The sequence below is a fragment of the Haemorhous mexicanus genome, chromosome 1, assembly GCF_027477595.1.
Source record: "Haemorhous mexicanus isolate bHaeMex1 chromosome 1, bHaeMex1.pri, whole genome shotgun sequence".
Taxonomy (NCBI): domain Eukaryota; kingdom Metazoa; phylum Chordata; class Aves; order Passeriformes; family Fringillidae; genus Haemorhous; species Haemorhous mexicanus.
The window spans coordinates 122,008,974-122,036,553 of NC_082341.1; the positions used below are offsets into that span (position 1 = coordinate 122,008,974).

The 27,580-nt window shown below is 39.1% G+C and overlaps 1 protein-coding gene across 2 annotated transcripts in view; it reads left to right on the plus strand.

The window, feature by feature from the left end:
• The first annotated feature begins 295 nt into the window (after positions 1 to 295).
• Positions 296 to 27,580, plus strand: part of NKAIN3 (sodium/potassium transporting ATPase interacting 3) — a 330,136-nt gene continuing 302,851 nt past the window's right edge. For both annotated transcript variants that reach the window (XM_059855788.1, XM_059855701.1), the window contains exon 1: positions 296 to 599. In XM_059855788.1, coding sequence (XP_059711771.1) covers positions 546 to 599 — 54 coding nt within the window. In that variant the 5' untranslated portion in view covers positions 296 to 545. The remainder of the gene's footprint in view (positions 600 to 27,580) is intronic.

Below are 27,580 nucleotides of genomic sequence, written 5' to 3' on the forward strand. Positions count from 1 at the left end.
CGGCCCACGCCGAACTGCCGCTGCCCGTACAGACCCCCTCCCCTTCCGCCAAGTTCCCCTCAAGCACAGCCTGCTCTCGGAGCCTCCAAAATCCCTGCAAACTGCCCGCCCGGGGACCCCCGGCACGGCGACTGAGAAAAGCCCGCCGCCGCCCCCGCTCCTTTCCCGTTCACACCTCGCACAGCTCCCGCCCTCCCTCACACGCCCACCCGCGCCCCCCGCCTCCCCACCCGCGTTCCCTCTGCCCACCCCGCCCCGGTCCGCGAACGCCCACCCCCGGCCGCTGCCCCTTCCCCAGAGCCAGACCCGGGCAGAGCCCTCCGCTGCCGCCGGCTCCCAGCTCTGGGGCCGCGCCGACCTCTGCGCGCTACTTCCCGCCGCCGAAGAGAAGCCCCTCCACAAAGGAGCGAGGCAGCGGGAGGCGGGGGATACACGCACGCCCGGCCGCTCCGTCCCGATGCGGTGAGCCCCAGGCTCGCCTCCGGGGCCGCGCCAGTGCGGGAGGGAAGAAGCGGAGCAGCAGCGGCGGCTCTCCCGCTGCCACCATGGGCTGCTGCACGGGGCGCTGCACGCTGATCTTCCTCTGCTCGCTGCAGCTGGTGAGTGCCGGGGCACGCTTCGCCTTCGCGGGGGGTGGGCAGGGACGGGCGCTGTCTCCCCCGCCCCAGGCACGGCCGCCGGGGGCGCGGAGCGGCGCTGGCCTGGCCGCGGAGCTGTCCGCGCTCGCCGCCCCGACGGCGCGCCCGCCCCGCGCCCCCGCGCCCCGACCCGTAAGTTTGGCGGTGCGACGCGGCGTGGGACCGGAGCGGCCCCGTGGCTGGGGGACGGAGAGGGCCGGCGACCTGAGGCGGGTGCTGCGGCGCCCCAGCCCGGGCGGCTGTCAGAGCTCCCTGCCTCAGGGAGAGCGGCTCCCCCGCCCTGGTGTCGCTTCGAGAAGGTGTCAGTCCCCGCTGGTTCCGGGCAGGGGCTCTCCCCGTCTGCTCGAAGAAGAATGAGGCTAACGGTGCCCCCGGTCTGCGCCCGCGGGTCGGCGGTGGGGCCGGACTCTGCTGGGCGCTGCCGGCGCGGTGGGAAGATGCGGGGACCGGGATCGCCGCCTGTTTATTTTTCTATATTTCTTAACCTGTGTAAAAGCGGCATGTGCCGGCCCTCTCCCGTGACTTTTCTTGGGGTTCCTTTCCTCGGCTTAAGTATTCCTCAGCCTGGATTTGAAACAACAGAACGGTGCCGCTTCTTCTCTTTGTTTGGAGTTGGAATATTTATTTTAGAGAAGAGAGTTGTTGAGATAAATCACCGCCAAACAACAATAATCCTTCATCTGGCTCATTAGCAGGATGATAAAATAATGCTCTCCCCTTAACGGTAGTCCCTGGTCCCAAGAGTGTTTTAAAAGATTTTTCTCTTTTCTAGTGACTCAATGTCATCATTTCGCCACATGATCTCTCTTAAAATGAGTGGAGTTCCTTGTCTGTGTGTGTCTGTAAAGAAGAAAAGTGGGATGCTTTTAGTGTGTGTTGGGGGGAGTTGTTGTTTGTATTTGTAATCCTTTGCAATCTATTTTTCTCTTACAGCACTTTGAAATCTCTTCTGTTTCAGAGGTAATACTCCAGAAGTAATTGTACATATTGCATTTATTTGAAAATCCCCTTTCGTTTTCAAGGCTTTGTGCCGGGTTCTTAGCCTGTGTAAACTGGTGTGTCTCCATTGTTTCCAGTGTGAGCCTGGACCTTATTCACATGTGAATAGAGTGATGGACTGAGCGAGGTATAAGGAACTCAATGGCAGAACCTTGCCCAGAAACAGAGGAGGCATATGATTTTCACTCCTAGTGTAAGGAAAGTGTTCTGTATACATTGCAGTTATTTTTTATTTCTTGTTTTGTATCAGTTTTCTGCTAACGACTGCAGCAGAATTGCTCCTGATTTACATCATGCATGTGGGAGGGGAAACAAACCCTATTTCTTCAAATATATCTCTTTGCAACTTATGAGGAAAATAACTGTATTTACTATTCTGTGGAATTACTGGGAGTCTATAAAAATTGAAGTAAAGTGTGAATGGCTACCATAATCTGTACAGAAATGCATAAAAATTCTTTCAGAAAAAGAGTTGTGTTTTATAAAAGACCTATCAGATGATATAGCAACTTTCAAAAATTACTTCAATGCTTAGTTTTTTTTTCTGTTCTTACATGTTTTATAGTGATGTTCCACTGTCATATCTACATCTTTCAGGTGCTGATAAATGTCTGTATGGCAAAATGCTGTCATTTTAATTTATTTTCATTTAAAAATAGATGTCTTTATATTCAAGAAGTAATCTTGCAGATATTCTGTCCTGGATCCAACCAAGAAGGGATTAATTTTTTTTTTGCAGTAGCCTAAAGGGAACATAGCTAGGACCTGGAGGTTATCCTGTACTACCTCACATTGTTGTCAGGAGTGGAGGAAAAGGACTGTCTTCCAGGGAGAATGGGCTCCTTCCATTTGGGGTGGTGTGGCACCAGTCCTAAGCTGGAGAGAGTGGTGGGGTGACCCTGGCTCCAAGCCAGGGGGAGCTTGGCTGCGTGGCTGGGGTCTGGTGGTGCTGGGGTGAGCATTTTCCATCTCTTTAGCACGCTTTTGTTACCAATATTGTTGATGTTGCTGTTCCTTTTCTTATCTCATTGCTGTTTCCAGTAAATTGTTCTTCTCTCAACCCATGATCTTTGCCTTTTGTGCCTCTAATTCTCCTCTCCAGGCACCTGTAGGGTGAAGGAAGAGGGGGTTGAGGGAGGAGAGAGTGGCAGCATGATCTGGGAAGTATCAGTGGGAAAACTAAATTGGGGAGTATCATTCCTGAACCACAACACATGAACTTAAAGCTCAGATGCTGTCCATGATCTCAGTGGTGATAGTGTTCAGTTTATATACGTAGAAGTTAACACCACATACAGTTTAAATCTTTTTCTAATATCTTAGATGTGATGAATATAAAACATATGCAGCAAAACTGCATCCCTGGACATTACTCTCATTGAGATTTATTTTACATCCACTTTGCATCCACTTATGGAGGGGTGATTGTAGACAAAATTTAGATTAAATCTTGTAAAATCCAAGCACTTGTAGTGCTAACTTGTAGAATTTCAGAAGTACTGATTTTTATGACTTGAGGAAAAACTTTAAAAAGGAAACATATGGGCACATATTTTAAAAGAAGTTGTTTACGTTACTTGTGTTCTGGTCATGTCTGAGAAGGGCAACAGCTCAGGCTTAGCCTTAGGATTAACCTTTAGATATTACCTGAGAAAGAAGTATCAAATGAAATAAAGTTGGCAGCACCTTTCATAGCATGTGTGTACTATGTAGATTCTCTTCTGTATAAGATGGAAAGTAAAAAAGCCAAATCCCTGGAGACATGTTCCTAAACAAGATTTGCTTCTTGTTCTAAAGAAGAGTGTGCTGTTCAATGTCCTTAAGGCACAGTTTCTTCATTCTTCAAAACTTTAGTCTTCTCTAACTTTGCCTTCTTTATCTCAGCAACATATAAACAGTCGAGAAAAATGTGAAGAGGAAAACTGTTACTGCATTACTGTGGATAAAATACCATTACTCTAATGTTAACCCATTAAGTGTGTTAACTGCAAGAAGATTTGCTTGTAATTTTCAGTGCTGTTTGTCAGGGGATTTTTGACATACAATGGCAATAAAGGCGATTTTCAGTTATGCTTTAATCTATGAAAGTGCAGGTTTTTGGTTGACACCTTTTACTTTTTGATAATTAACACATTTAAATGTTTCATTCAGTAATCCTAAGGAGAGTCTGTAAATAGTCTTCTATCATTTAATAATAACTTCATTTGTAAATGGGAATCCATATCATTATGTGTAATATAGAAAAAAATAATGGAAAGAAACCATTGAGATGGAATTACAGGTGGCACAAGTTCAGGAAAAGCTCTTAGTCACTTTCAGGGTTTTATTGTACCCATTCAGGTGTATTCTGCTTCTGAAAACCAAGGAAATTTTGTGTAAGGAGAACTGTATCTTGCCCCACCACTCCTCCTTGATCTTTCGCTGTTTTGCCCTTCCTGGCTGAAGCATTGTCATATGCCATTGCCAAAGGTGTCTGGGCAAAGAACAATGTAGTGTGTGTGTACCTTTTTGTGCATAAATATGTCATTAGGATTATTAGGAGCTATGTATACATTGGGAAAATATATCATAAGGATATATGAATCCTTTGGATTACAGCCATAATTCTTACTGATGCCACTAGAAATCTGAGACATTGGCCTTGTCTGTACCAGAAAATTAAACCAGCTGGCAGAGATTGTGCCTGTGCTATAGCAGACACCATGCCATAAAATACTGAAAGATGAAAATGTTTGGCAAATAAAACAAATTCAAAAAATATTAAATTCTGGAAGGGGTAAATTGATGATGAATTGCAGCAAGATTTAGCTGTGTGAATCCAATTGGTGTTAATAAATGTCACACAGTGAAAACCTTCATGCTGGTTTGAAAATGTGTTTCTGAGAAACTACCTTTGCAGGATAATGTTGTTACAACACTTACAATAAGTGGAAATTTTTTGGGACGTAGAAGTATATAGATAAACAAACACAAAGAACTCTAAATACAGGGATGGTGAATGGGATTTTCAAAGCAGTGAAGGGATGGTTGATGGAAAGTGTAACTAAGTCCCTTCATGACTTTGATAGTCTCATTTCATGTGTTTATCCTTGGGCTCCTCTGCACTGTGTTCATTCTGTAGGTGCTGATTTGGAAGTGTATAGTTTATCCAGTTATAGCTAGTGTAAAATAGGCTGTTCCCTACTTAACTTGTTATTTTCCAAATAATGAAAGTGGAAATTTCGTGGAAAATTATTCCAGTGGAAATTACTTCTATGTACTAATGTTTTGACTAGTGTTTGTTTGGGAAGTGCTGTCAGTCATTTTTACAGGCTAATCCCTTTCAATATTCAGAAGATTTATATTTATGGTTGCCATTAACATTAATTATATTGATGTGTGTAAATCCTTACATTTGGAGATGAGACTGTATCCATTAGAATGAACAGAAATTAGAATACCGTTTCATCATTTGTTGCTGGACATCATAGAATTTCAGCAGTTGTGTGGGGAAGTGATATATGTATATATCATGCATAGATTTTCATCTCATTTTTAAGTACTTTATAGAGCTGGATACTCTATGACTTTGACTCTTGATGCTTGTATGTTAGAACTGACAGATACCAGTTATTCAGTTAACAGCTCAGGGATTCTAGGGAATTGCTAAATTTGAGAAAGTAAAATCTTTGAACCAATAAATTGCTCCACTTTTTATGTTGATAAAAGAATCACCAGCCCATTGATCTGGAGATGAAGCATCTGTCCACTGATAAAAGAGGAGGAAGTTGAGGGAGTGCCTATTGTACCAGCAAGGATGGAGAAAGCTTGGGGTTGCAGGATGTTGCACTTTCTGTTAAAACAGCTGAGGTGGGAATGGCGTTATCCTCTGCTAACTCATATGACATTCCCAAAACATGAAACCATTGCTGGTGGCTATACCTAAGAGGCTGATACTCTTGTCATGTGGGTATATAGTTGCATTTAACCTTAACATTGGAAGTAATACACTGCATCCAGTAGGGCTACTTGAGTTAAATATTTGCAGTCCAAGAAATATATGGTATTATATACGTTTTAGGATCTTTCTCATCAGGAGCAAGGAGCACTGTTTTCCACTTTGTGTTTTTGTTTTATTTTTCAAAATTGTTGGGAGTTGTCTGTTGCTAAAACACACATTCTGAGCTCATCAACACTGTAGGATTTAACCTCTCCATGCATCAGAAATTCAGCTTCAGAAGTGAAATCCCCTCCTGTCAAAGCTGCATATAAGACTTCCTCTGGGCAGTGTTCCAGAGTTAGAAATTCAAAACTTGAGGAAACATGAACTTTCAGAGCCCTCTGAAATTTCTGAACTGGGTAAATTTGTGAAAAGAATCATGCAGATCTTGCTTAGTTTTAGACTCCATCCACCACAGCAGGCTATTTTTCTAGAATTCCTGGCTGCTCTATGGCTGAGGGACAGTTAATTGTAATATAAATATTTAATGAATATATTTATAGTGATGAAGTGAAGGAGTTAAGATTTCAATGATAATAATGACAATTAATACACTGAAAACTGTGAATTATGTATCCGCTCTTCCTGTCTATAGGACCAGAAGGTTTTGTAAAGAGTTATTGTAAGAACTTTTATTTATGCTGCTGTTCTGCTTCTCTTTCAAGATCTGCTACATTCTACCTAGACCTCATTCTTGGGACTAAGAAACAAATATTGTGGTTTGGAAAGTCATTGGAATTCAGGATTGTTGGATCTAAATGGGATTTGGCTAGGACTTGCAGAACTTGAATACTTTGTAGGCTTATTTTTGGAGATCATATGGGATTGATTGCACTTGCAGTTGTTTAGGTGGTGTTTACATATTGCCAATTTTGTGAGGTTTGGATCTGAAATAAAACCTTGTAAGACTAGTTAATCTTAGCTCATGTTTTCAATCTGTGTCTGACTTGGATCTTATAGGCACAAAAAGGCTCTTTTAGTTTCAGGACCAATTTGGTAAATTTACAAATAAGTAATAAAATCACAATCCCTTAATTTTTCAGGTAAAAGTGTTGCATTTTGCCCCCTCTGTGATATGAATTTAATTGATTAGATGACCAAAGAGAGAGTCAAACCAGTCACATCAATCATTGGCCCTGATGTTGTACAAGAAAACCGAATGGAGGTTTTGTACTTCACTTGATTAGAACTGGAGTAAATTAATGTGTTCCACCTAAGATGATCACTTCTTGGATGTGCTTGGTGAAGCCGAGAGGCAAAGGATCCAGGATGCAACATGGGGGAAATACTGATTGAATACTAGAAAAAATGTCATAGTGGGATTGTTGGATCATGTTTTTGAAAGAAGTTTTGGAAACTCCATCCTTGAATAAATTCAAATTGAGCTAATCACAGCTCTCAAGAACCTAATCTTACTGAAGCTTATGTGATGTCAAAATTGGCCCTGCTATGAATAAAGGTTTTACCAGATGACCTCTAAAGACTTCTTGCAACTTAGGTTATTCTGTGGTTATATGATCTTCCCAGAGCATAAGGAGTAAAGTTCTTCAATTCTCTGTTAGGAGGGTATTTAAAATAAACAGTAATTTGAGTTATTTTGAAATAATTAGTTTCTTAATTTGTTGTGTTTATCATGCAGTGGAAATAGGCTTGATATGGTAATAACAATTCTTGTATTCTGTTGTATCTATTACTGTCAAACTTTGGTGTTTAACTATATGAGAAGCACCTGTGATTGCCTTGAGATTTATTATTTCATAAGTAACAATGCTGTGATACAATGTAGTATATCAGATCTTTTGAACTGATTAATAATGAAGCAAAAAAATATTTCATTCAGTCAGTCTTGTAATTAAATGGTAAGCAGTCATTTTGCGGCGAAAAGCCTGTTATTTCTGTCTGTACAGGGAAATGAACTGCATATTTTTGGTTCTAGGTGACTAATATAAAGGAGTAGTAATAAGTGACTGTGTGGTTCAGGAAACTGATAACATGATACAGAGTTTTTCACCTCTAGGTCAATTTTGAAATTCACTGCAGGTTAGATGAGGGGAAATACCATTATGAAATGTTTATATTAAATGATTTTGACCTCAGTATAAAAATGTCATCTTAATATAGAGAATGGTCCTAATTTCCACCTTTTATGTTGTACAAGAAGGGTGAAGGTTGGTGGGCATGGTACCATGAAGACCAAAATGATGGTTTTGCCAATGTTTTCCTTAGGTCAGCTTATGGGGGGTGCTAGCATGATAGTGCAACGAAGTTTGCACTACTGCCTTAGCTCATACTAGACATGATATCTCTGTAAGCTTTATAACTGACATTAAATTGAAATGAAAAATAATGTTAATTGCATTGTTTTTGTGTAAAAGTAATCTTTTTTATTGGTCAGAAAGAACATTTCTTACTGCTTTTTATTTAGTACAATTTGTCTTGGAAAAAAAATTCGGGCAGCAAATGGAAAGTGTCTCACTGTGAATCTTGAAGCAGCTTAGTTTTATCCAAGATGAAACCGTTTTCTTCTCATCTCTCATGAGCAGTTAGTGCATACCTTCCTAAAGGGTATGCCAGCAGGTTTTGGATCAGACACTCCTACGCTGAGTGAGACTCGCAATTCCTTGGCACAGCTGTGCCAGCAGCACTATGACAGGTTTTACTGTGTCATGGGCTATATATTTTTTTTTTCTATGTGTGACCAGTGAAATCTTTGTGTCTCGCTATGGATCTGTGCCTTTGGTAGGTCTGTAAAGGACAGTGGTAGGAGGCATTATCACTGTGCTCTGATCTCAGGAACATAGAGAGTGCTTAAGACCCTGGTAATGAAATGGTAGTAAAAGATTTTATTTTAGACCTTTTACTTTTTACTATACTTCCTTATCATCTTGTCTTCCTTCAAACACAGCCCTATCTTGCATGTAATCTCAACTCAGATGGATTTTTTAATGCTGTGGTGATTTGGGATTTGCTCTTACAAGTTGCTGAATGCCCTACAGCTCTCATTAAAGTTGCTGAAAGTCATTTTTACATAAAGGCTCTTTATAATGGTAGGTTCAAGCAGAGGCAGCAGTGAACCCCTTCCACCTGGTGAATGCCAGTAGTACAGCAAAATGAAAGGAAAAAGGAAAATTTTCTACTTAATACAACAGCCAGTTTCAGCCAGAAAAATATCCCTTACAGAAGTGAATGGTGCAAAGAAATAAAATTGAAGTTCTTCCACAGGTCTCTTCCATGAGTCTTTTTTTTTTTTTTTCCCTCTTCTTTTGCTCCATTTAATCCGTACAGAATTTTTGGCTGAGAGTAAGTATAAATATATATAAAGGGTATATGCTTGACAATGTGCCCAGTGGAATTCTCTGAAGAGGGTTTTGACACACACCAAAGGAACTACTGATATAGCAAAGTAGAATAATACTTAGGAGATGAAGCATGAGCAGGAGGATCCTGAAATGCTTTTATAGTTAAGGAGATTGTGGGAGCATGGGATGAAAAGTGTAGAAAGGTGTATTTAGATGAGTGTAAAAAAGTGGGATGTGGAAACCCTCTTTATCAAAGAGATGAAAGTTTTCTCTGTGTGTGGGAGGAATTCCTGCCTAAGGTTTCACTGAAAATAAGATCTTAAGGAAAAGATTTTTATTTATCTTTTCTAACATACTGCTGCTGCTGTGCCAGTTTCTCACTATTCTGTTGTAAAGTTACTATGTTATGTCAGACCTTCTGAATAAAAAATGCCACGGGAGGAAAATGATATGATGATGATGATTTTTCGTAGGGAGATTGGAATGACTGGCATGTTTCTCATCCAGCTCTAGTTTTTGCCTTTGGTTGAGGCTTGAATACTCTGTGTTCTCCTGGGAATGCTGCAACTTCACTTCCCTGCTGGCAGTTCCTGGAATCTCCTTGGAAAGTGCTCCTGGAGCTTAGGAGCATTCAAGTGAAGCGCAGCACAAATCAGAGTGGTAATGAGTAGACATGTAAATCTGTATCAGCCTAGAAAACCAAACCAAACCCCCCAAAAAAACCTCCCAGTAAAATGTAGTTTCTTAGATGGACTGGAAAGACCTCATTTCTAAATGCATTTTGGAAACAGAATTCTGTTAAAATAGAGTGCACAGAAAAACATTCTTCTGGAAGTTTAGTCTCCACAATCAATGAATGAAAAGCTGAAGAATTCTAAAGCTGGAAACTGTAGTGCATTATAGTAAGGAATAACATCACAACAATATATAATTTCCTCTGCTGGTGAGCTGTTTATTTCTCCTGTTAAAAGTTTGCTGTGTCTTTCTATTGCAGATTAAGAAGGGTGTTTAATTTCTGTAATATATATTTGTTTCATGAATTAAGTAGATATCACCAGGGTAAGTATGTTTGTATTTTAACTGGAACAGAATACTTGCTGCTCCTACTGATTGAATAATTTGCATCATAGAAACCTGAAAAGCCTTTGGATCCTCTAATGCAGATGGAGCTACTCAGAATACTGAAGATAGATGTCTTCCCATGGAGATCCCTGTACATACTGAAGGTTCTTTAATCAGACTATAGTCAGTGAGACTGACTATAGTCAGTCAGTTAATTTATAGTCATTTGTAAAATGACATGTTTTAGTGTCACCACCAACTTGGGCATTCAGGAAGCCTAAAAAATGCTCAAATTTGGGAGTAATTTTTTTCAATAACCTCTGTTTCCAGTTCTTAGGTTTGTTAGTCACAGATTTGTGCTCAGCCTCATTCTTCTGATAAACCATTTCTGTTCACATCAACAGGAAATCCTGTCTCCAATACCTAGCTGTGAAATTATACACTATTTCCATTTTCACATTCATACTTTTTTTTTTTTTTCTGGAGCCAAATAATTTGCTCCCAACTCTCCTCCCAGTTATTTTGGAACAACATCCAAATTCTGATCTTCATCTGTTTGTCATTGTAAGATTCAGACCCTGTTCCCCAAACCAGTCATGACTGTTAAAATTCACTTGTGGCTGTAAATGGGCCCTGTACTTTATTCTTATCTGAGTGTTTTGCAACTATATGACATAAGTTTTCTTTAGTTGAATAGTTGCCACAGTTATTTGTGGTTCTTCACATCTTGATTGCACAGCATTATGAAAAGGTCTGGTTAGTTCAGAAAAGAAGGGAGTGTGAACAAGAACATGGTGATAACAGATAGATGAACTAGTAGTGCCATCAACTGTAGTTGATGCAGTTATTAGAATGCTTGGAATGGGAGTCTTAGGAGGGACTGAAAAAAATGCTTCCAAGCCTGGATTTACCATGAAAAATTAGACATATGTATGGAAGTAGCCTATATCCAAACTTCATTCAAATATCAGAAGAGAATACCTTGAAATATATTAGATGCCATGAATGGCTTTAATTGTATATTACTAATGTATAATTTAGTCATAGTGGTTTGATGAAAGCCAAAGCTGACAGAGTTGTGCCAGAAGTGACCACAAGGTGCCAAAGTTTATTTAAATTGGATTGAATTATGAAGCCTTTCATTTCTCTCATTTCTCTAATATGTTTTTTTCATGAGTTAGACATCATGAAGATCTGTGTTTACATTTTAATTGTAATGAGTTCCAGTTGTTAATCTGTACAACTGTAATCAATTGAATGCACTGATGTGCATTCAATTTCAAAGTGTAGCCTGTGCAGCTGAGGTGTGGTGTGCTGCCTTGTGCAGTGGTAATGCAGGGTGTGAAACAGCCTCATCAGGATGGTACTGACACCCAAACAAATAATTTCATTGCAATTTTGTATCTGTGAAAGGTCCCAGGTTTTGGTGTTTTAGTCAGTATGTGATACTTGTGCTGAAAGCTGAGGAACTGTTTGTGCAGTGCCTTGTGGCCAAAAGAGTGTCCAGGTTAACACAAGATCTCGCTGAATTGAGATTCTGGTATATCCCTCTGGGTTATATTAATTTAATTATTTATTTTTTAGCTTTATTATGTCTTTGTTTCTCTTGGCCTGTCTGACCCATGAAATTCATGGATGTGTGAATTTCTTGTTTTTTGCTGAGATTTCTGGGCTTGACTGGGTCCACATGCCAGTCATGCTGGAGGGCTCCAATACTGCTGGGGTTTCACTGTGTGTATTCATCTGTTGAGAAGCTGAAGTAAATAATGCTCCAAGTTCAGGGCTGCCTTTGCCCTTTTAGAGATCTTTCGAAGCACACTGCAGCTGAGGTTGGTTCTGGAACAGGATGTGTGTCTGAGATACAGCCTGCCTCAAGCACTTTCAAACCAAAACAGATAATGGAGTCAGAAAAAGAAGCATGCAAATGTTTTTCTTTATGCTCTACAGAAAGTCTCTGAAGTTGTAGTTCAGGCTGGTTTTATGCTTGGTGGTTCTTCATGTTTCTACACACAGTTATGATTATTCCTTTTTTTATATTGGCCACATGCGACTGTGGGCATATTAGCACTTCAATACTCAAGTTTGCTGTATTTGAGTGGGCTCATAATTTGGAGAACACTTTTCTTTTTATTTGTTTACTCTTTGCAAACTGATTTAGAGGTGCTAAAATATATTGCAAAGACAAACATCTCTTTCTGTTTCAGGAGGAACGTAGTAAGCATGGATTCTCTTCTGCAAAGATTATTTTCAGGAGGTGACAGATTTGAGTTGATCCCTACACAGTTACCCTCCTGCAGAAAGAGACTTGCAAATACCTACATCTGCATTGATGGGATGCTTCTTTGTGGATTCCCCCTTGTGTTGTCACCTCTGGCCACAGGCACTTGGGGAAGACAAGAGTCAGTCTCTTGAGGACATTCTGGATAACAGGAAAATAAACAAGCATTCCCTGAATACTGGACCTAGCCATCTGTATACAGAGAATGGGCAGTTTTAAGTCTTCTGCTGGTAGAAGCACTGTTCAATTTGTACTAAAAGGACCGTGAGTTCATGGTTTTCTTATTATGATACTTTGTCAACTCATTTGCTCAATCCAGTTTTTAGTGACTGGAATTGGCTAAAAAGTTACAGGATATTCACTGCAATAGTGAGAAGAAATCCAAATCTCCTGGGTGGCAAACCTTAATTGTTGCATTTTCTCTGAATGACAAATGCACATCTAATCCCAACTGTCTAGGCAGAAGAGTAATTTCCAAGGCAGCCCGCTCACATTCAATTCTCTTCCTCTAAAAGTGAAGCAATAAATTATGCTGGTGTTTAAGGGGTAATCTCTGTGACTTTAAAGAACATAAACTATCAGAGGCACAGCAGCCTGACTGTGCTAAAAGCTGAACACCTCCTCTGTCTGAGTGAGTAACCTCATCTCCCACAGAGAGCAGCAGGAGCTACAGGTGCTGGCGTCCTCACTCAGTGGCATCACTACACAGAGGGATCGAGCTGTAACTGAGGCAGCTGTGCTACTGACTGAGCTTGGTGAGTGCAAGAACCATTAGAAGGTGCCATTAGATGAAGTCACTGAACCATTAGGAAGCCTGCAAAAATGAGTACCCTCTTCTAATCTGAAAAGTGTTGTGGTTGAGAATATACCCACTGGACATCCTCAAGGGAAGATTTCTTTCACACATAGCAACTCTGTCAGGGTTACCAGCTGGCATTTCACCAGCATGAGACTTAGCCTTGTAACATTTCATGGATCCCTACATCATGCTGAGTAGTGCTGGTCATCTATTATTAATATGCTCACATTTTTTGCTAGACTAAAAGTATATTATTTTCTTATTAAATCTTCCATTACTTTAAGATGCTTTTAAGGCCTGTTCTGCTCTCATTCTATTAGTTGTGAAAAAAACCTTTTCAAATGTCAGAAGTTAATATATGCTGATATCTGAATAAGCAAGAAAATACATCCAATTCAGAGGCCATTTTCTTATATAATGATGTCTTTAAGACTCATACACTTAGAACTACTGTTCTTATCAGATATTTCCCTTTTTGCTATGTGAGTGCATATTCATACACAATTCCAGTTTTGCATTAGAAATATTGGCTGCATGACAATGTGAGACCTTTTGCTATAATGGTTATTATTTGGTATGCATAAAGAATTCAAAGAACTCTTAAGTTAGAGAAGTAGTATAGTATTGTGTTTGCTTACCCAAGTTGATGGAGGCAGTGACATGTTTATTCTGCTTGGAGGTGGCCAGAGGAAAGCCAGTGTGCACCTAGGAGCTCTGAAGTAAGTTAGCAGAGAGAGTTAAAGAACTCTCATGACAGAGAAGACAGAATCTCAGTGCTGCATTAATAACCTGCTGCTAATGGCCAGTGTCATCTGGAATGGTTTTGCCTTTGTTCCTCCATGACTGAGGCTTAGCACAGGAGCAGATACTCAGAACTGTGTTAGAAATTGCATCATACTTTCTAGAGTTCCCCTGTAAATCTCTTGCTATTTTGATTTCTGGAGTTCTGTTTCCTAAAACTGTACACAAGACCTAGTGTAGAATAAACTTTCCCCTAATCATTCAGCTGATGTAGGTGTAATTTTAAGTGCACCATTTTTATTCTGTTAATTTCCAGATTGATTTTTACTTTACCAGTAATAATCCTAATGCAGACATTGAATCTTACCAATAACCCCTCCTGCTTAGTTAATCTATTTCTGTCCTTCTTGCACGTTATTTTTAATCTTTAGGGAGCTTTGAACTATTTCTCAGAGCTCTGCTCGAAAGTGAGTTTGTAGCCTTTTACTGCCATTGCTGCTAGTACACCTTGCTCGAGGCCATGGAGAAGCTGGGACAAAGCCAGGGAAAAAACTCTGGCTCATGTCTTAAGCACAAGATAACCATTCATCATTTATAAGCCTTTCTTGTCTGATGCTTTCAAATTCTCAGAAAAGATTGCCCAGAAATTGAAGTGTTTATGCTTTTTTCATAGCACAAATACAGATTTTTCCTTGGAAATTTTGGTCATGTCATGCTGGTGTGTTTACAAGGAGTAAGGTGTGTGGTGATGTTACAAATGAGGTCAGTGTCCCTTGCTTTTTCAATTATCAGATTATTCAAAACTCACTTTCTGTGGCTTTCTAGCCTCTATAAATTCATAAGATCAGTGGAGGTTTGGTCATTTATACTTGCTGAAAAGATAACAGCTGAATACTTGATTTTAAGTGTTCTTTGCATATTTGAAAAAATGCTTTGATATTAAATGTGTATTTAAAAGTATTTCTTACCTCCATGTTTCAATAAAAGGCTTTGTAGAGTTTGAGATTATAATGGTGTCACTGGCAGTTTCTCATACCATCACCAAGTCTTTAGGGGGTTTGAGTCTATCCACACTGTCTTCATTCATCCTTGTCCTATTTTGGAAAGTGTAAAGGTCCTCACAGTTTTTAGCAGAAGGCTGTTGTTACAGGGAAGACTCAGATAGTCTGTAACTTCTGACCTTTCCAGAACATATTTTCATATCTCCTTGGAAGTAGCATGGAGGGATGATGATAAGGAAGTTGAAAATATGGCCAGCATACCCACAAGTATGTTCAGGAAATAATATTACCTTCTTTAATATTGAAGGAAAAAACCTGCACAAATTATGGGATCCAAAGCCTATTGGAAATCAGTAAAATATTTTGACACTGATTTCAGGTTTTGTATTCAGCCATGCACAGTTTTCTTCAAATTTTTTATGTTTTCCTCTAGTTTTTATTTTTTTTGAGATGATTAACTGTGCTTTATTAGAGTTGCTGCAAGAGGCAAAATTTAGGCTTCCCTGCTGTGGTTTATTGAAAATCTCAATCATAACATTGCATTAACAGAATTCTTCACATTTAGCACTTTTACTTGACAGGGTAGAAACTTTATTGTGGCTGGAATTGTTGTCTAAAGACCTTTCCAGAGGTGTGAGGAGAGACACATTATTAATGCTGTTGTTCACCTTTCAGAAGAAGGGAAGAGTTGTGAACAAAAGCTGTAACTAAGGGCTGAAACCAATACATTCCACAGCATTGTGGTAAAATAATGGTAGAAGGAAAGAAAACGTAATAAATGGTCACCTTTCTGATAATGTAAGACAAGATTCTTGAAATACATATAGTTTGGATTCTTCTCTCAAGGAGTGGTAAGAACTGGGGCAGTGGGAATATCACAAAATCACAGAGTTGTTTGGGTTGGAGGGGACCTCTGGAGAGCTTCTCGCCCAACCACCTGCCAAGGCAGGGTCATCTAGGACAGGTTACACAGGTGAGTTTACAATCCCTCCAGAGGGGGAGACTCTGTGACCTCCCTGGGCAGCCTGTAGCAACAAGAAAGGCAAACCCTTGTTTTGAAGATGTTTTCAGATACAGATGCACTTTTTCATTTATGCAGGTGAAGAAAGCCTTGGCTTAGTTTTATTGCCTTTGGAAAAAAAGAGAAATATTCTCACTGAATTGTGTGGCAAAAGGGTTATGATTCTGGTTTGAATGGTGCATATTTTCTCCCATTCTCCCTCACTGAGAAATTATTTTTACATGCAAAGTAAATATACCATGTGGGTTAAACACTTCTCCATCTTTACTTTTCTACAAAACCAAAAAATTTCCCAGGGATTAGGGGTCCTTTTACAGAGGAGTTTGATTAAGAATGTATTGTTTATACAGTTGATTCTGTCTGGAGGCAGGTGATCTCTTGTGGCTGCTTTTGACCCCGATTTCAGAAATGGCTGAAAGGAAAAGTGCACAGGCTGAATTAAAACCCACAAAGGACTTGCAGTAGGAGTCAGATCTAAAGATCATGTAACAAAAACTTTGTAGTGTCACCTAATGCTTAGGGTTTTTTCTAATTTGTGGTCTTCAGTCTTAGCACTGTTAGCATAGCTTCATTGCAGGAGCCTTTTGGTTTAGATGTGACATATGTCAACAGGATTTTCTTTCTTTCTTTCTGTAGGGTGTTATGACACCTCTTTAAATGTATGAACTAGGCTAAGACAGCTCTCATCTATCCACTGATGCAGCCATGTCCTCATCAGAGGCTTTGCCATCCTAGAGCAGATAGCTGTGGTGTTAGAGTTTTCAGGTGAGCTAAGAGAAGTACAGGGCAGTTATGGAACAATTTTTTGATATAAACCTGCTTATGCAAAAGTGAGAAACATTGAACTGCTATCAATTTGGGGCAGCAAGGCCCAGTCCTGCCCTTGGGTCACAACAACCCCATCCAGTGCTACAGACAGAGTGGCTGGAAAGCTGCTCTGAAGAGAAGCATCTGGGGGTGCTGGTCAGCAGCCAGTTGAACATGAGCCAATGTGTGCCCAGGTGGCCAAGAAGGCCCATGGCATCCTGGCTTGTGTCAGCAATAGTGTGTCCAGCAGGAGCAGGGCAGTGATTGTCCCCCTGTACTCAGCACTGGTGAGGCCATATCTCAAATCCTGTGTGCAGCTTTGGGCCCCTCACTGCCAGACCATTGAGGTGCTGGGGCACGTCCAGAGAAGGACAGACAGAGCTGGTGGAGGGTCTGGAGCACAGAGTCCTGTGAGGAGCAGCTGAGGGAGCTGGGGCTGATTAACCTGGGGATAAGGAGGCCCAGGGGGGACCTTATTGCTCTCTTATGACTGCTTGAAAGAAGATTGTAGAGAGGCGGGGGTCAGTCTCTTCTCCCAACAAGCGATATTTGGAAAAATGTCCTCCCTGAGTAGGGATTGTCAGGCATTGGAGCAGGCTGCCCAGGGAAGCAGTTGAGTCACCATACATGAAAGTATTTAAAAGACATAGAGATGTGAGCCTCAGGGGCATGGTTAGTGGTGGCCTTGGCAGTTTTAGGTTGATGGTTGGACTTGATGATTTTAAAGAACTTTTCCAACCTATATGATTTTATGATTCTGTAAGAACTCAAGTTAGAGGAACCATCAGAACTGGGGCAAGCCATTACTGAGGCCTCGAGGCAGTATCAGTGTATCTTTCTTTGTAAAAAAAAAAAAATCTAGTTTTTAAAATCTTATCTTTCCACTGCTTAAGTTTCCTTACGACTAGAAAATATGTCCCAGTGACTTCTGCAGATGTGGATTTACCTGGGAATGGTGGGGTAAGTATCCCCTTCTCTCATAAAAAGATTTTGGATGCATGATATGGAGGTGCTGCTCATTCACACTGCTGCTAGATCCAGTCCTAGTGCATTTTAATTCTCATTTGCTTCAATTTAAGACAATGATTTCCAGTTCTTTTCCCTTTTAATGTGTATATTTGGTTTGTGTGGTAGGATTTTGGTAGCAGGGAGGCCACACAGGGGGCTTCAGTGAGAAGCTGCCAGAAGCTTCTATGGCTTATAGAGCCAATTCCAGCTGGCTCCATGATGGATCTGCCACTGGCCAAGTCAGCAGCAGTAGTAATGCCTCTGTAGTAACATATTTAAGAAGGGGAAAAAGTTATTGGGCAGAAGTAATTGCATCCAGGAGTTATTATATGTGAGAGAAAAAGTCCTACTATGATTTGACTTGTAGTAAATTGAATTAATTTCACTAAGTCAAGTCTGTTTTGTCCATGACTGTAGTTGGTGAGTGAACAATGGAGTGGTTAAAGTGGATATTGCTAGTGGAAAAACCCATGTATGTGGAGAAAAAAAGTGGTTTGAGTGGCAATTTAGACTTTGATTAATCTTGAGAATTGTGCATTTTTTTTTCTTTGTCCTCACCTTAGGCTGCTAAATAAATATTTTTGAAACAATAAAATTTATAATTAATGTGTTCTCTTGGTGGCTTAGTGAATATCTACTAGTAAATCCTCATAGAACTATGTTCAAAAGTAATTTTCAGGAGAGAGTTTTTCCTCTTGGCTGGAATTTTGCAGGGAATATTGCTGATAATATACTATATTGTCATGGGGAGCAAACATGCCAAGACTGACAGATCTGCTGTAAATTCCTAAAGGAAAATCTTGGCACTTAGCATTTTCATTGGTTTTTTTTTCCACTAATGTCTCGTTCTAATTTTTGAGAAGTGGAGTCACGCAGTTTATTCAGTTTGAAAATCATATGTCCAAAATTTGGAAATATGCTGGAGGCTCTAGGATTTTTTTTCTGCATATTGATCATCACATTTTGATATTGCCTTCTACTTGTTGGTGTTTGAATGCTCAAAGCTTACTGGTGTTTAAAAATATGTAAGGGAGTATTTTGAATTATCATTGTTTCTTTGTTTTCAGGGTGTGTCCTGTCCTTTACAAACAAGTAAAAAAGACCAGCATCTTGTTAATGACTTTCAGGTCAGCCTGTCACCCAGCATCCACTCCCTGTGGGCCTGCAAAACAAACAGTGATGCTGTTTCAAGGACTGTCACAAGCCCCAGGTTAAATACACCTGGAACTGTGGCTTCTTTGGGATCAAAGGTTCGTACATGATACTGTTGCTTTCCTGGCTGTTGAAAAAACAACTATGAAGTGGTCAAAGTAATAAATGACTGCATGTGCTCTTCTTTATCATCCCACTAATTTAGATCATTCTGTTCAGTCAGTGGAGTGCAGAGAGCCCCATTTCAGATAACTGACAGTTTACTACTTAAATCTTAATCTGCTTGAACAACATCTGGCACCAAGAGAAGGGAACACTGAGGCACATCCATACCAAATTCATAATGTTTTCTACCTCCTGTAGATTAGAGTCTATGAACTATATGAGCATCTAAGGTATGCAAAATAATAGTAGGTTCTAAATCAGCAAAGGTAAGGTATAAAGATCAAATCTTATAGATTGACTTGTGGAGTGCAACCATTAATACATTGGTTTCAAAAGAGACTACACTATTTGTTACCTATTTCTAGCTATAAAATAAAATATATTCTCTGGGAGAGAGCACAGTATTGACACTGAATATTAATATAGTAAAAACAAGTTCATTGTTCAGCCAGATGTTTTACAGCTAAGCAACAGGAAAGCAACAGGATTTACAGAAAAGCAACAAGATTTTTGGGAACTACTGATAACAGAACTCTCAGTATTTGTCATTTTAATCTTCTAATGTAAACTAAAACTATTGATGCTGTTGCCATTCAGAGTGAAATATTACATATTCCTCTACTACAAAATGGTGTAATTTTACTTGAAAAAAAATCAGAATTAGTAAAGAAACAAAAGAAAAGGTTGGGTTTTTCTGATAGGCAAAACCCCCTTCAGTAGGAAATTTTTCACAGAGAACAATACATTTATTCAGAAACACTGCTGTGGTGCCTCTCTGAGAGTTGACACCTGTTGATGTGTTTTCAGTCTTCTCTGTGGATGTCTAGATTAAGATGCCATACTTTTCTTTGTTAACACATGGTATTAACACTCTAGTCTTAATGCATAATGACAGATACAGTACAGGTGAAAAGCACCTAGGAGAAGGAAGACAAAGCTGCACAAAAATTTCCAAGAAGCACTAAACAGCACTGTCAAATTAATTTTGTTTTAATTTTATGCAGACCATTTTAAACCAAAAAGTCAAACTTTCAGATAATGTTGAAATTTTAGTTTATTCAAAAATCTGTCTGTGATACAACCATTATTACAGAGAAACTTGAGCCTGTAAAAAATATAAGCACATATACATGTGGAACAGGAAAACAGAAGTATTTTAGAAGAATGTCAGTAAAATGAAATAAATTAGTGTGTATTGTATATGTATGTGTGTTTGTGTACAAACACAGTTTTTGGTTACTTCCTGCTGCCTACCTCCTTGTGTGTTTGACTCTCAGGAAGAAATTAATCCTCGAGAAGTTCTTCAGTCAATCCAGAAAAGCAGTGGCATGAGGAGTTTGAGGGTTTGAACTTGTAGAAAGCCCACCTATTTTGTTTGTAAATTATTCTAACAGTTAAGGGATTTTCATAGAATAGTTTTATTACTGTTGAATCAATGTTTTTGGATAAAAAGTCTTTCTCTGAAAGAAATGGGAGTTTCAGCTGTCACTGGATTGGTTGCTTTTACTTCTAAGGACATTCAGAATTTGAAAGAACAAACTAGTGTTTTGTTTTGTTTACATTGACAGGCATAAAATTAAAGGGATTCATATAGCTAACATTAAATGTATTAAAGAGTGTATCTAAGACTGAGCTCTAGCCTATCAATAATTGTGCCTTACCAATTTTATTTATTTTTTTTTTTTTTTTTTTTAGTATAAACCCCTTTAGTATTTTAAACCCCAATCCCTTTAGTATTTTAACTGAAAGAGATTGATAAGTAAATTTTGGATGTGACATAAAGGGCAAATAGAGAAACCACTTTACACTTATGTATCAATCTTATAATAAATTTTCTGGAGACTAGTGACTGCAGGAAAATTACACTAGGCACCAGAACAGCTGGCAACTGCATTTTCATATTTATAGATGGAAATAAAAAATAAGTAATTGTTGGAATTCTGTGTTGTTGATATATGCTCACATAGTCTTCCTCTTCTTTCTGCAAAGGAATTAATCTATAAGTGTATGAAAAAAGACACTTTCTTTATGTTTGAGCTCAGAAACAATTTTTCATGCACCTCTTATTTCTTACTGGGATTTTTTAGGAGTTTCAAATATTTATTTTAGGAGGTTTCATAGATTATTATCTCCTATATTTGGCTCTCACGCTTTCTGTCTCTATTAAATGTAATGTGAAGGTCAGACTCTCAGGCTATAGCAACAGCAAGGGGATGGATTTGAGTCAGTCTTGGATGTAGTTTCTTTTTGATGTGAATGTGATTTGCTAGGTTTCATACATCCCATAAAATAACTCCTGACAGCTACATGCTTAAACAGATAGCTTTTCTTCCTTCCATAAACCTTTGGCTTGACTGTTCTCTCCACTGCCTTTCTCTAAATAGAAAATTTGTGCTAACTCTTGCCCGATAGATGTTCAGAAAGCATGTTTAAATGTGACAGAAACCCATGAAAATATTTTCAGGGATCAGATGGCTGCAGGTGCTGTCTGTGCTGAGATAGAAATGAATTATCTGAAGTTTTGTGCCTTCTGGGGTCAGGACCAGTAATTATTTCATCATGAGGGAAATGTCTGTACCTACCAGTAAGGTACAGATTTGAGATATGTGATGTCAGTAGCTTCCCTCTTATAAAATCTATCCTGACCAACCTTCCTTTTTATCCCCTCACCTTGCCAGGTAGTCCAGTGTTGCCCCCTTTTTTTTTTTTTTTTTCTTTTTTTTTTTTTTTAATCTAAAGACTGTATTTCGTTTCTGAAGAGGCTTGAAAATGCAGTGTTACCACAATTGTCATGTTTCAAAATAACATTGAATACCCTGTAAGAAGAGAAAAATTATTTTCCCTGGTTTTACTCGTGTACTTATGTGCAGAGGATCATGTGTATGAAATTAAGCAAAAAAAATTTCCAAATTATTTTTAAAACCATTTTCTTTCGCCTTTTGAACCACCACCTATGCAATTGCTAACATGGTCCTAACAGAGCAAATGTGTTCATGTTGTAAATAATGATGAGGTTTATTAACAATAGAAATGTCACAACAGAGTTGATTTTAGCTATACACTGTATTTTAGTGAACTTTCCAGAGCAGCCAGGTGTGAGAGAAATGCAATATTAGAAGATCATAAACTAGGAACTATGAATAAGGTCAAAACAAAAGCTGGAAATAGTATGCTGAGTACATTTATGAAGCTGAAACTACTCATAAAATTGCAGATGAATTGTGTTCTCCTTGCTCTGTGTGGAGCAGATTCCCAGCATGAATTATCATTTGTGGAAATTGTGAAAGGAGAAGGTGTACAAATGCAACATATATCCTCTTTAGTGAGACAAAATTAGAATGAGCTATGTGTGACTTGGTCAAACGTAAGCACAGCCTAGAGACAAAATACATGGGGTGGCACTGGAGACCCATTTTCTTTGTAACTAGTTGTCTTTAAAGCAGCTTACAGAACCTACTGGTTTATACACTGCTCTTTCTTCTGGTTTAGTTAAGGACATGCATACTGTTTTTCACACTGTTTTTTCAGTACTGTTATTCAGGAACTATTCTTCAGGATAGGATAGTGTAAAACGCCACGGCAGGTTTATTCATGACTACCCTGTTAGTTTAGATTGTGCTTCTTTGTACCTCCTTGAAGACAAGCACACAAGTCACTTGAGTTGAAGAATGGAGAAAGAAAGCATTGCATGTTGTACTTTGATAATCAGCTTCAAAGTAATAAAGCCAGAAGGATTCAGAAATACAGTAATTAAAGCTAATAGAAAGAGATTCACTGCAACAGATAAACAGTGAAACACACGAGAAGAGCTGAAGGCTGTAATCACATCTTGTAAAGTGTTTCAGTGTGTGAATTCAGTCTTCGCTGGTGTTACATCCGATCTCCACCTGTGGCAAGGAAGCAGTGCTGCATCTGTACATGGAGATCCAACCATGGCCAAATTTTGCTCACTTGCAAAGGAATTCAAATGAGTAGTCGTTATCTGACAAGTGCTATCTCTTTGTTCTAATTACATTAATATGCACTTACCATTTGCATATTAATTATTACATTCCTGTTTCACAAGTTGCAATCAGGTTGTTTGAAACTATTTCTTTGTAACTGAAAGTTGTGCATACAGTCCCAGGTAGTGCTAAGGAGGAACTCACATTCTTGCTTTTGCTGTAGGTTTTTTTGGAATATATTTAAAACACTGCAAATCAAAAGCTAGCATCTGGCAATCATTTTGATAGCGTACTGTGTTCACTTTGAGAAAAAGCACTGCATCTAATGAAAATGTCATGATGTAATATGAATTACTTCATAAACACATTTTTTCATGATTAGTAGCAATGTAGTTGTATTTCTTACAAAAATTGATTTTAGTCAAGTGAATAAGATAAATACGCTCTTTTCTCTTTAGTTCCTTATTCTTTTCTTCCAAATATACACATTTATTAACTTTATGGTTCATACCATTACTTGCTGTCATGTAGGTATTGACTAGCAAGTACAGAATTTTCTGTTCATTTTTTCTTGTTAGTTTGTAGTATATAATGTATAATCACATGTTTTCTCTCTGTATGACATGCTTTGCTGACTTGCTGTGGTTTTCACATCCCATGTGTGGGTGGTATATACTTCCTTAGGGGGAGGTAAATTTTAACCTCCTTTCCATGAGTTGTTGGGTATTTGAAGATGTGATGCATTGGATAGAGGTGTTCATACAACCACTGTGAATATAGTCCTCTGTTATTCTGCACGGATTCCTGCCTGGAGGAGTGTCTCCACAATTAGTCTCATCCTGTTGTACAAATGGCAAACTGGTCCCTTGGGCTGATCACTTCCCTACAACCTAGAAAGGCAGATGGATTTGGATATGGGGATGCAAAGTGATCATAGGACATATATATCCTTTAATAGGTCTGCTGGAAAACTTTTGGAAAGTCAGTATGTTAGGTGGGTTGCAGACTGGCAGGGTAAGGTTTTCACTCTGGAATAGATTGCTAAACTCACAGGCTGCTAAAGTTAGAAATGTTTCGTGGTGAACATCCAATCACTGGCTAAATACAAATTCTCATTTGAGAGGATGTGAAAAATACATAGAAGAAGATGGATAATAGGGACATCTTTATGGATGAGAACTGTTATTTTTTAGGCTGGTATATGTTTACATGTCCTGAATGTTCTGTAGTTCTCCAGTTGCAGCTTTTTATTGCTTCTTAGCAGCTTAGTATGACTTTGGCAGAAAGTAGCTGATGATGCATGAGAGAGAGTGGTATCCACTAGGGTGTTTTTTTCCTCTTCATTTTGACGCACTGCATATGGGTATCTTCAGTATCCCATTTTATGTAGTTTTACTATCAGTGCAAAGAAGTGGAACAAATGTGAGCAAGAACAGATTTCATTTGCTATTCCACTGCCATTATCCTGTTAGTACTTTATTACTTACTGAAAACCTATCTTGGAGTAATGGCGTGGTGCTGCTTACGAGCAAAGATGTGATTAATGGTGAGGTTTTGATCTTTTTTCTTTTGTAATGGGAAATGCTGACTTAAAGCAGAAGTTATGCCATTTACCTTACTGAGAGTTTAATGTAAGCAGCGTGGAAGATGCCTGCTGTTTGCAGTAGAGCTGATAACATTACTCATTAGATATATTTTCTTACAGTTGGTAGAGGCAAATAGTGCACATATAGATCTGAGTTTCTACATATGTATGCATTAGTCAGGGTAAGTGGTTAATCAATTTATGTGGATGTATTTCAAGCTCATGTCTGTTTGTAAGCCACTCCTGGTGATTGTTCCAGGTATCAGAACTATGTGATCAGTTGCCTAGGTCACAGGGGATGATCTTTGCTTCCCAACAATGATGGTCAAACCTTACTGTGTATGCAGCAGTGACAAAGTAGTGTAACTACAGAAGAACTACAGTGACCTTTCCTTTTCTCATTAACCACTGTTTGACCTTACTGATTTCCTCAGACAGAGAATGGGCCTGGCTAGGACAGCACTGCCAGAAGCTCTTTTGGGAGAATCTTACTGCACCTCCTGAAGTGGTCACTTTTCACTGAGGCATTCCCTGTGCTGGAGGGATACCAAGAATTGCGTGAAGATACATTATCCTATCAGCTATGAATGAGTCTGTTAAGACTGAAAAGAGTTCTGGATGTTCTTTCAAGTCTGCTTATATATTTCAGTAATTGCCAAAATACAGCAATCAGCCTGGAGTAGAGCCCAAACTCCAGGTGGTCTGATAAGCTCTGAAATAAGGTTTTATGTTATTCTCTGTCCTGAGGCAAACCGAGTGAACAGATACCCCTCCCTCCCTGTCCTCTTCGAATCCTTTTTCTCTTCTCAATTCATACACTCACTCTTGGAGTCAGACTAGCTGGCAACCTAGTGTTTATGGTAATGGGTTTGGCTTTTGGAATGCTGAAGGAGGAATTGGGCTTGTCTTCCATTATCTAGGCAAGTGCTCTTACTTCTCTGGAGAGGAAGCAGGGTACTCCACAGGATGCTTTAAAAAAACCTAGTGCTGGATGGTGCTCTAAAAATGTGATGCTAAGAAGTGTGAAAACTCTGAAGTGTCCAAATTAGGCTATTTCAGATCCCCTTTGTTTGTGGATTCAAATTGATTTAGGCATGAACTAAATATTAAGCACTTCCTCCCTCTTTTAAAAAAATTTGGCATAAAGCAGAAAATTTTAAAAGTACCAAGGAGAAACCTAAGGACATAACTGTGGCTGCAACTGAAGATGGAAATAGTCATTAATAGTCATTAATAGTCATCAATGCAGGGTTTATCAGGTTCAGAGTTTGGAATCAAAATCTTCACTGCCCTTTTAGTCTGTAATCTTAGAACTGCTGATCTAATAGGTTTCCTATTCTTAAGATGTTTCCTTTGAACACAATGACTCTTCAGGGGATCATAGGTCTGATATCAGGATTAGCAGTTCATAAAACTAGTTTTCTGAAATCAGTTTTAGCCTTAAATATTTCCTCAGAGCTCATGGGACCAAAAAAAAAAAAAAAATCAACAGCAATGATGTAGCAGCAATAAAAAGGCAGTGCAAACTTGGCTGAAATGAAGTCTAGTTCAGAATCTGAGAGAAGGACTGTGGGTGGTTTTACTTCTCTGACTCACTTTAGGATCTTCTCCCAAGAAATGACTATGATATGAGAAGATTTGAGGAGAAAATTAGACAGATATGAGGGAGAACTTCTTTCCTGTGTGTGTGACCAAGCACTGGCACAGATTACCCATGGAGCTTGTGAAGTTTTCCCCACTGGAGATATTCAAGACCCTTCTGGACACAGTCCTGTGCCATGTACTCTGGGATGACCCTTGAGCAGGATCATTGGACCAGATGACCCACTGTGGTTCCCTCCAGCCTGACCCATTCTGTGATTCTGTGATTCTCCATTACTCTGAACTGTCCTATGTCATCTTTGTACTTTCCTCCCATGATTGTCCTGGGGTACTCTTTCATAACACCCAAAATCCTTGCATCATTCCATCAAAAACCCACCTTGCCTTAAGAAAACCCAATGTAAACTATAATTTTCTTCCTGTCCACCAGGCTGTATATACCCACTAGGTGCAAGTGTTTCCTTTCCTTTCTTAGCCATACTTGTGCAACACACCCACTGCCTAGTTCTTAATCCTTAAAACAACATGTAAACTGCTTTTCTGAAGTCTGTGGGATACTTAGGTATGCAATTACTTCTATGCTTTATATACCAAAGTAAATTCCATGTCAAGTCACTTGCTTACCAGTGTGAATACAGACAGCACGACCCACAATTATTTGCTCCCTTCCAGCTGTGTTTTCTGTTCTAAGTTTAAAACAATTATGAGTTGCAGAAAATAAGGCCTAAAAATCAAAGCAGATTTACATCAAAGCTGAATTAAATAGTCCAAGAGCTGCAGCACAAAACTTCTTGATCACTCATAAAAGTCATGTGGTCCATACTTGCCATCCGGTAAGAATGTGCATCAGGGTATAAGTTTTTTTTTTCTTGCTTGTTACAGAATTTAGTGTGTTGACATGTGGATGCCCATGTATTTTAGAACATTTAAAAAAATTTGGAAAGAATTAAAAAATATTTTTTTGTGCTTTTTAAATAAATAGGACTTGAGCTATCCCAAGTGTGTATTATTGTCTGCCTTAATTCCTGTGATTTATCAGAAGTAAGCTACTGATGTTTTTCAAGACAAAGGCTCATTGATTATTATGGTGCTCTCAGGGAATCATTACTGTCTTTCTAGCACAGGTAGATGTAACATTTTGAGAACTGACTTCTGTTTAGATGAATTGTCATCTGTTTGATCTCTGAGGAGCCATGAGAGGATTATAGGTGACATGGGACATCACACTTTTTTGATTAACAAGTTTTCATTGAGCTGAAATGCATGTTTCCTTGCTTTTTTTGTATTCAAGATAGACTTAAAAATGCAAAAACAGAGAAGAAAGAAATTGGGAGAAGCTATTAATGACCCCCAAAGCAAATACAAAACAAGAATGTAGGAAGAAGAAACAGTCTGCTATTAGAAAGTTCTAACAAAGAGAGCACAGTTAAACTTGCCCTGTAAATTGCAGCTATTTATTTTTTCACTGAGAGATATTCAAGTCAGCATGACAAGAATCCA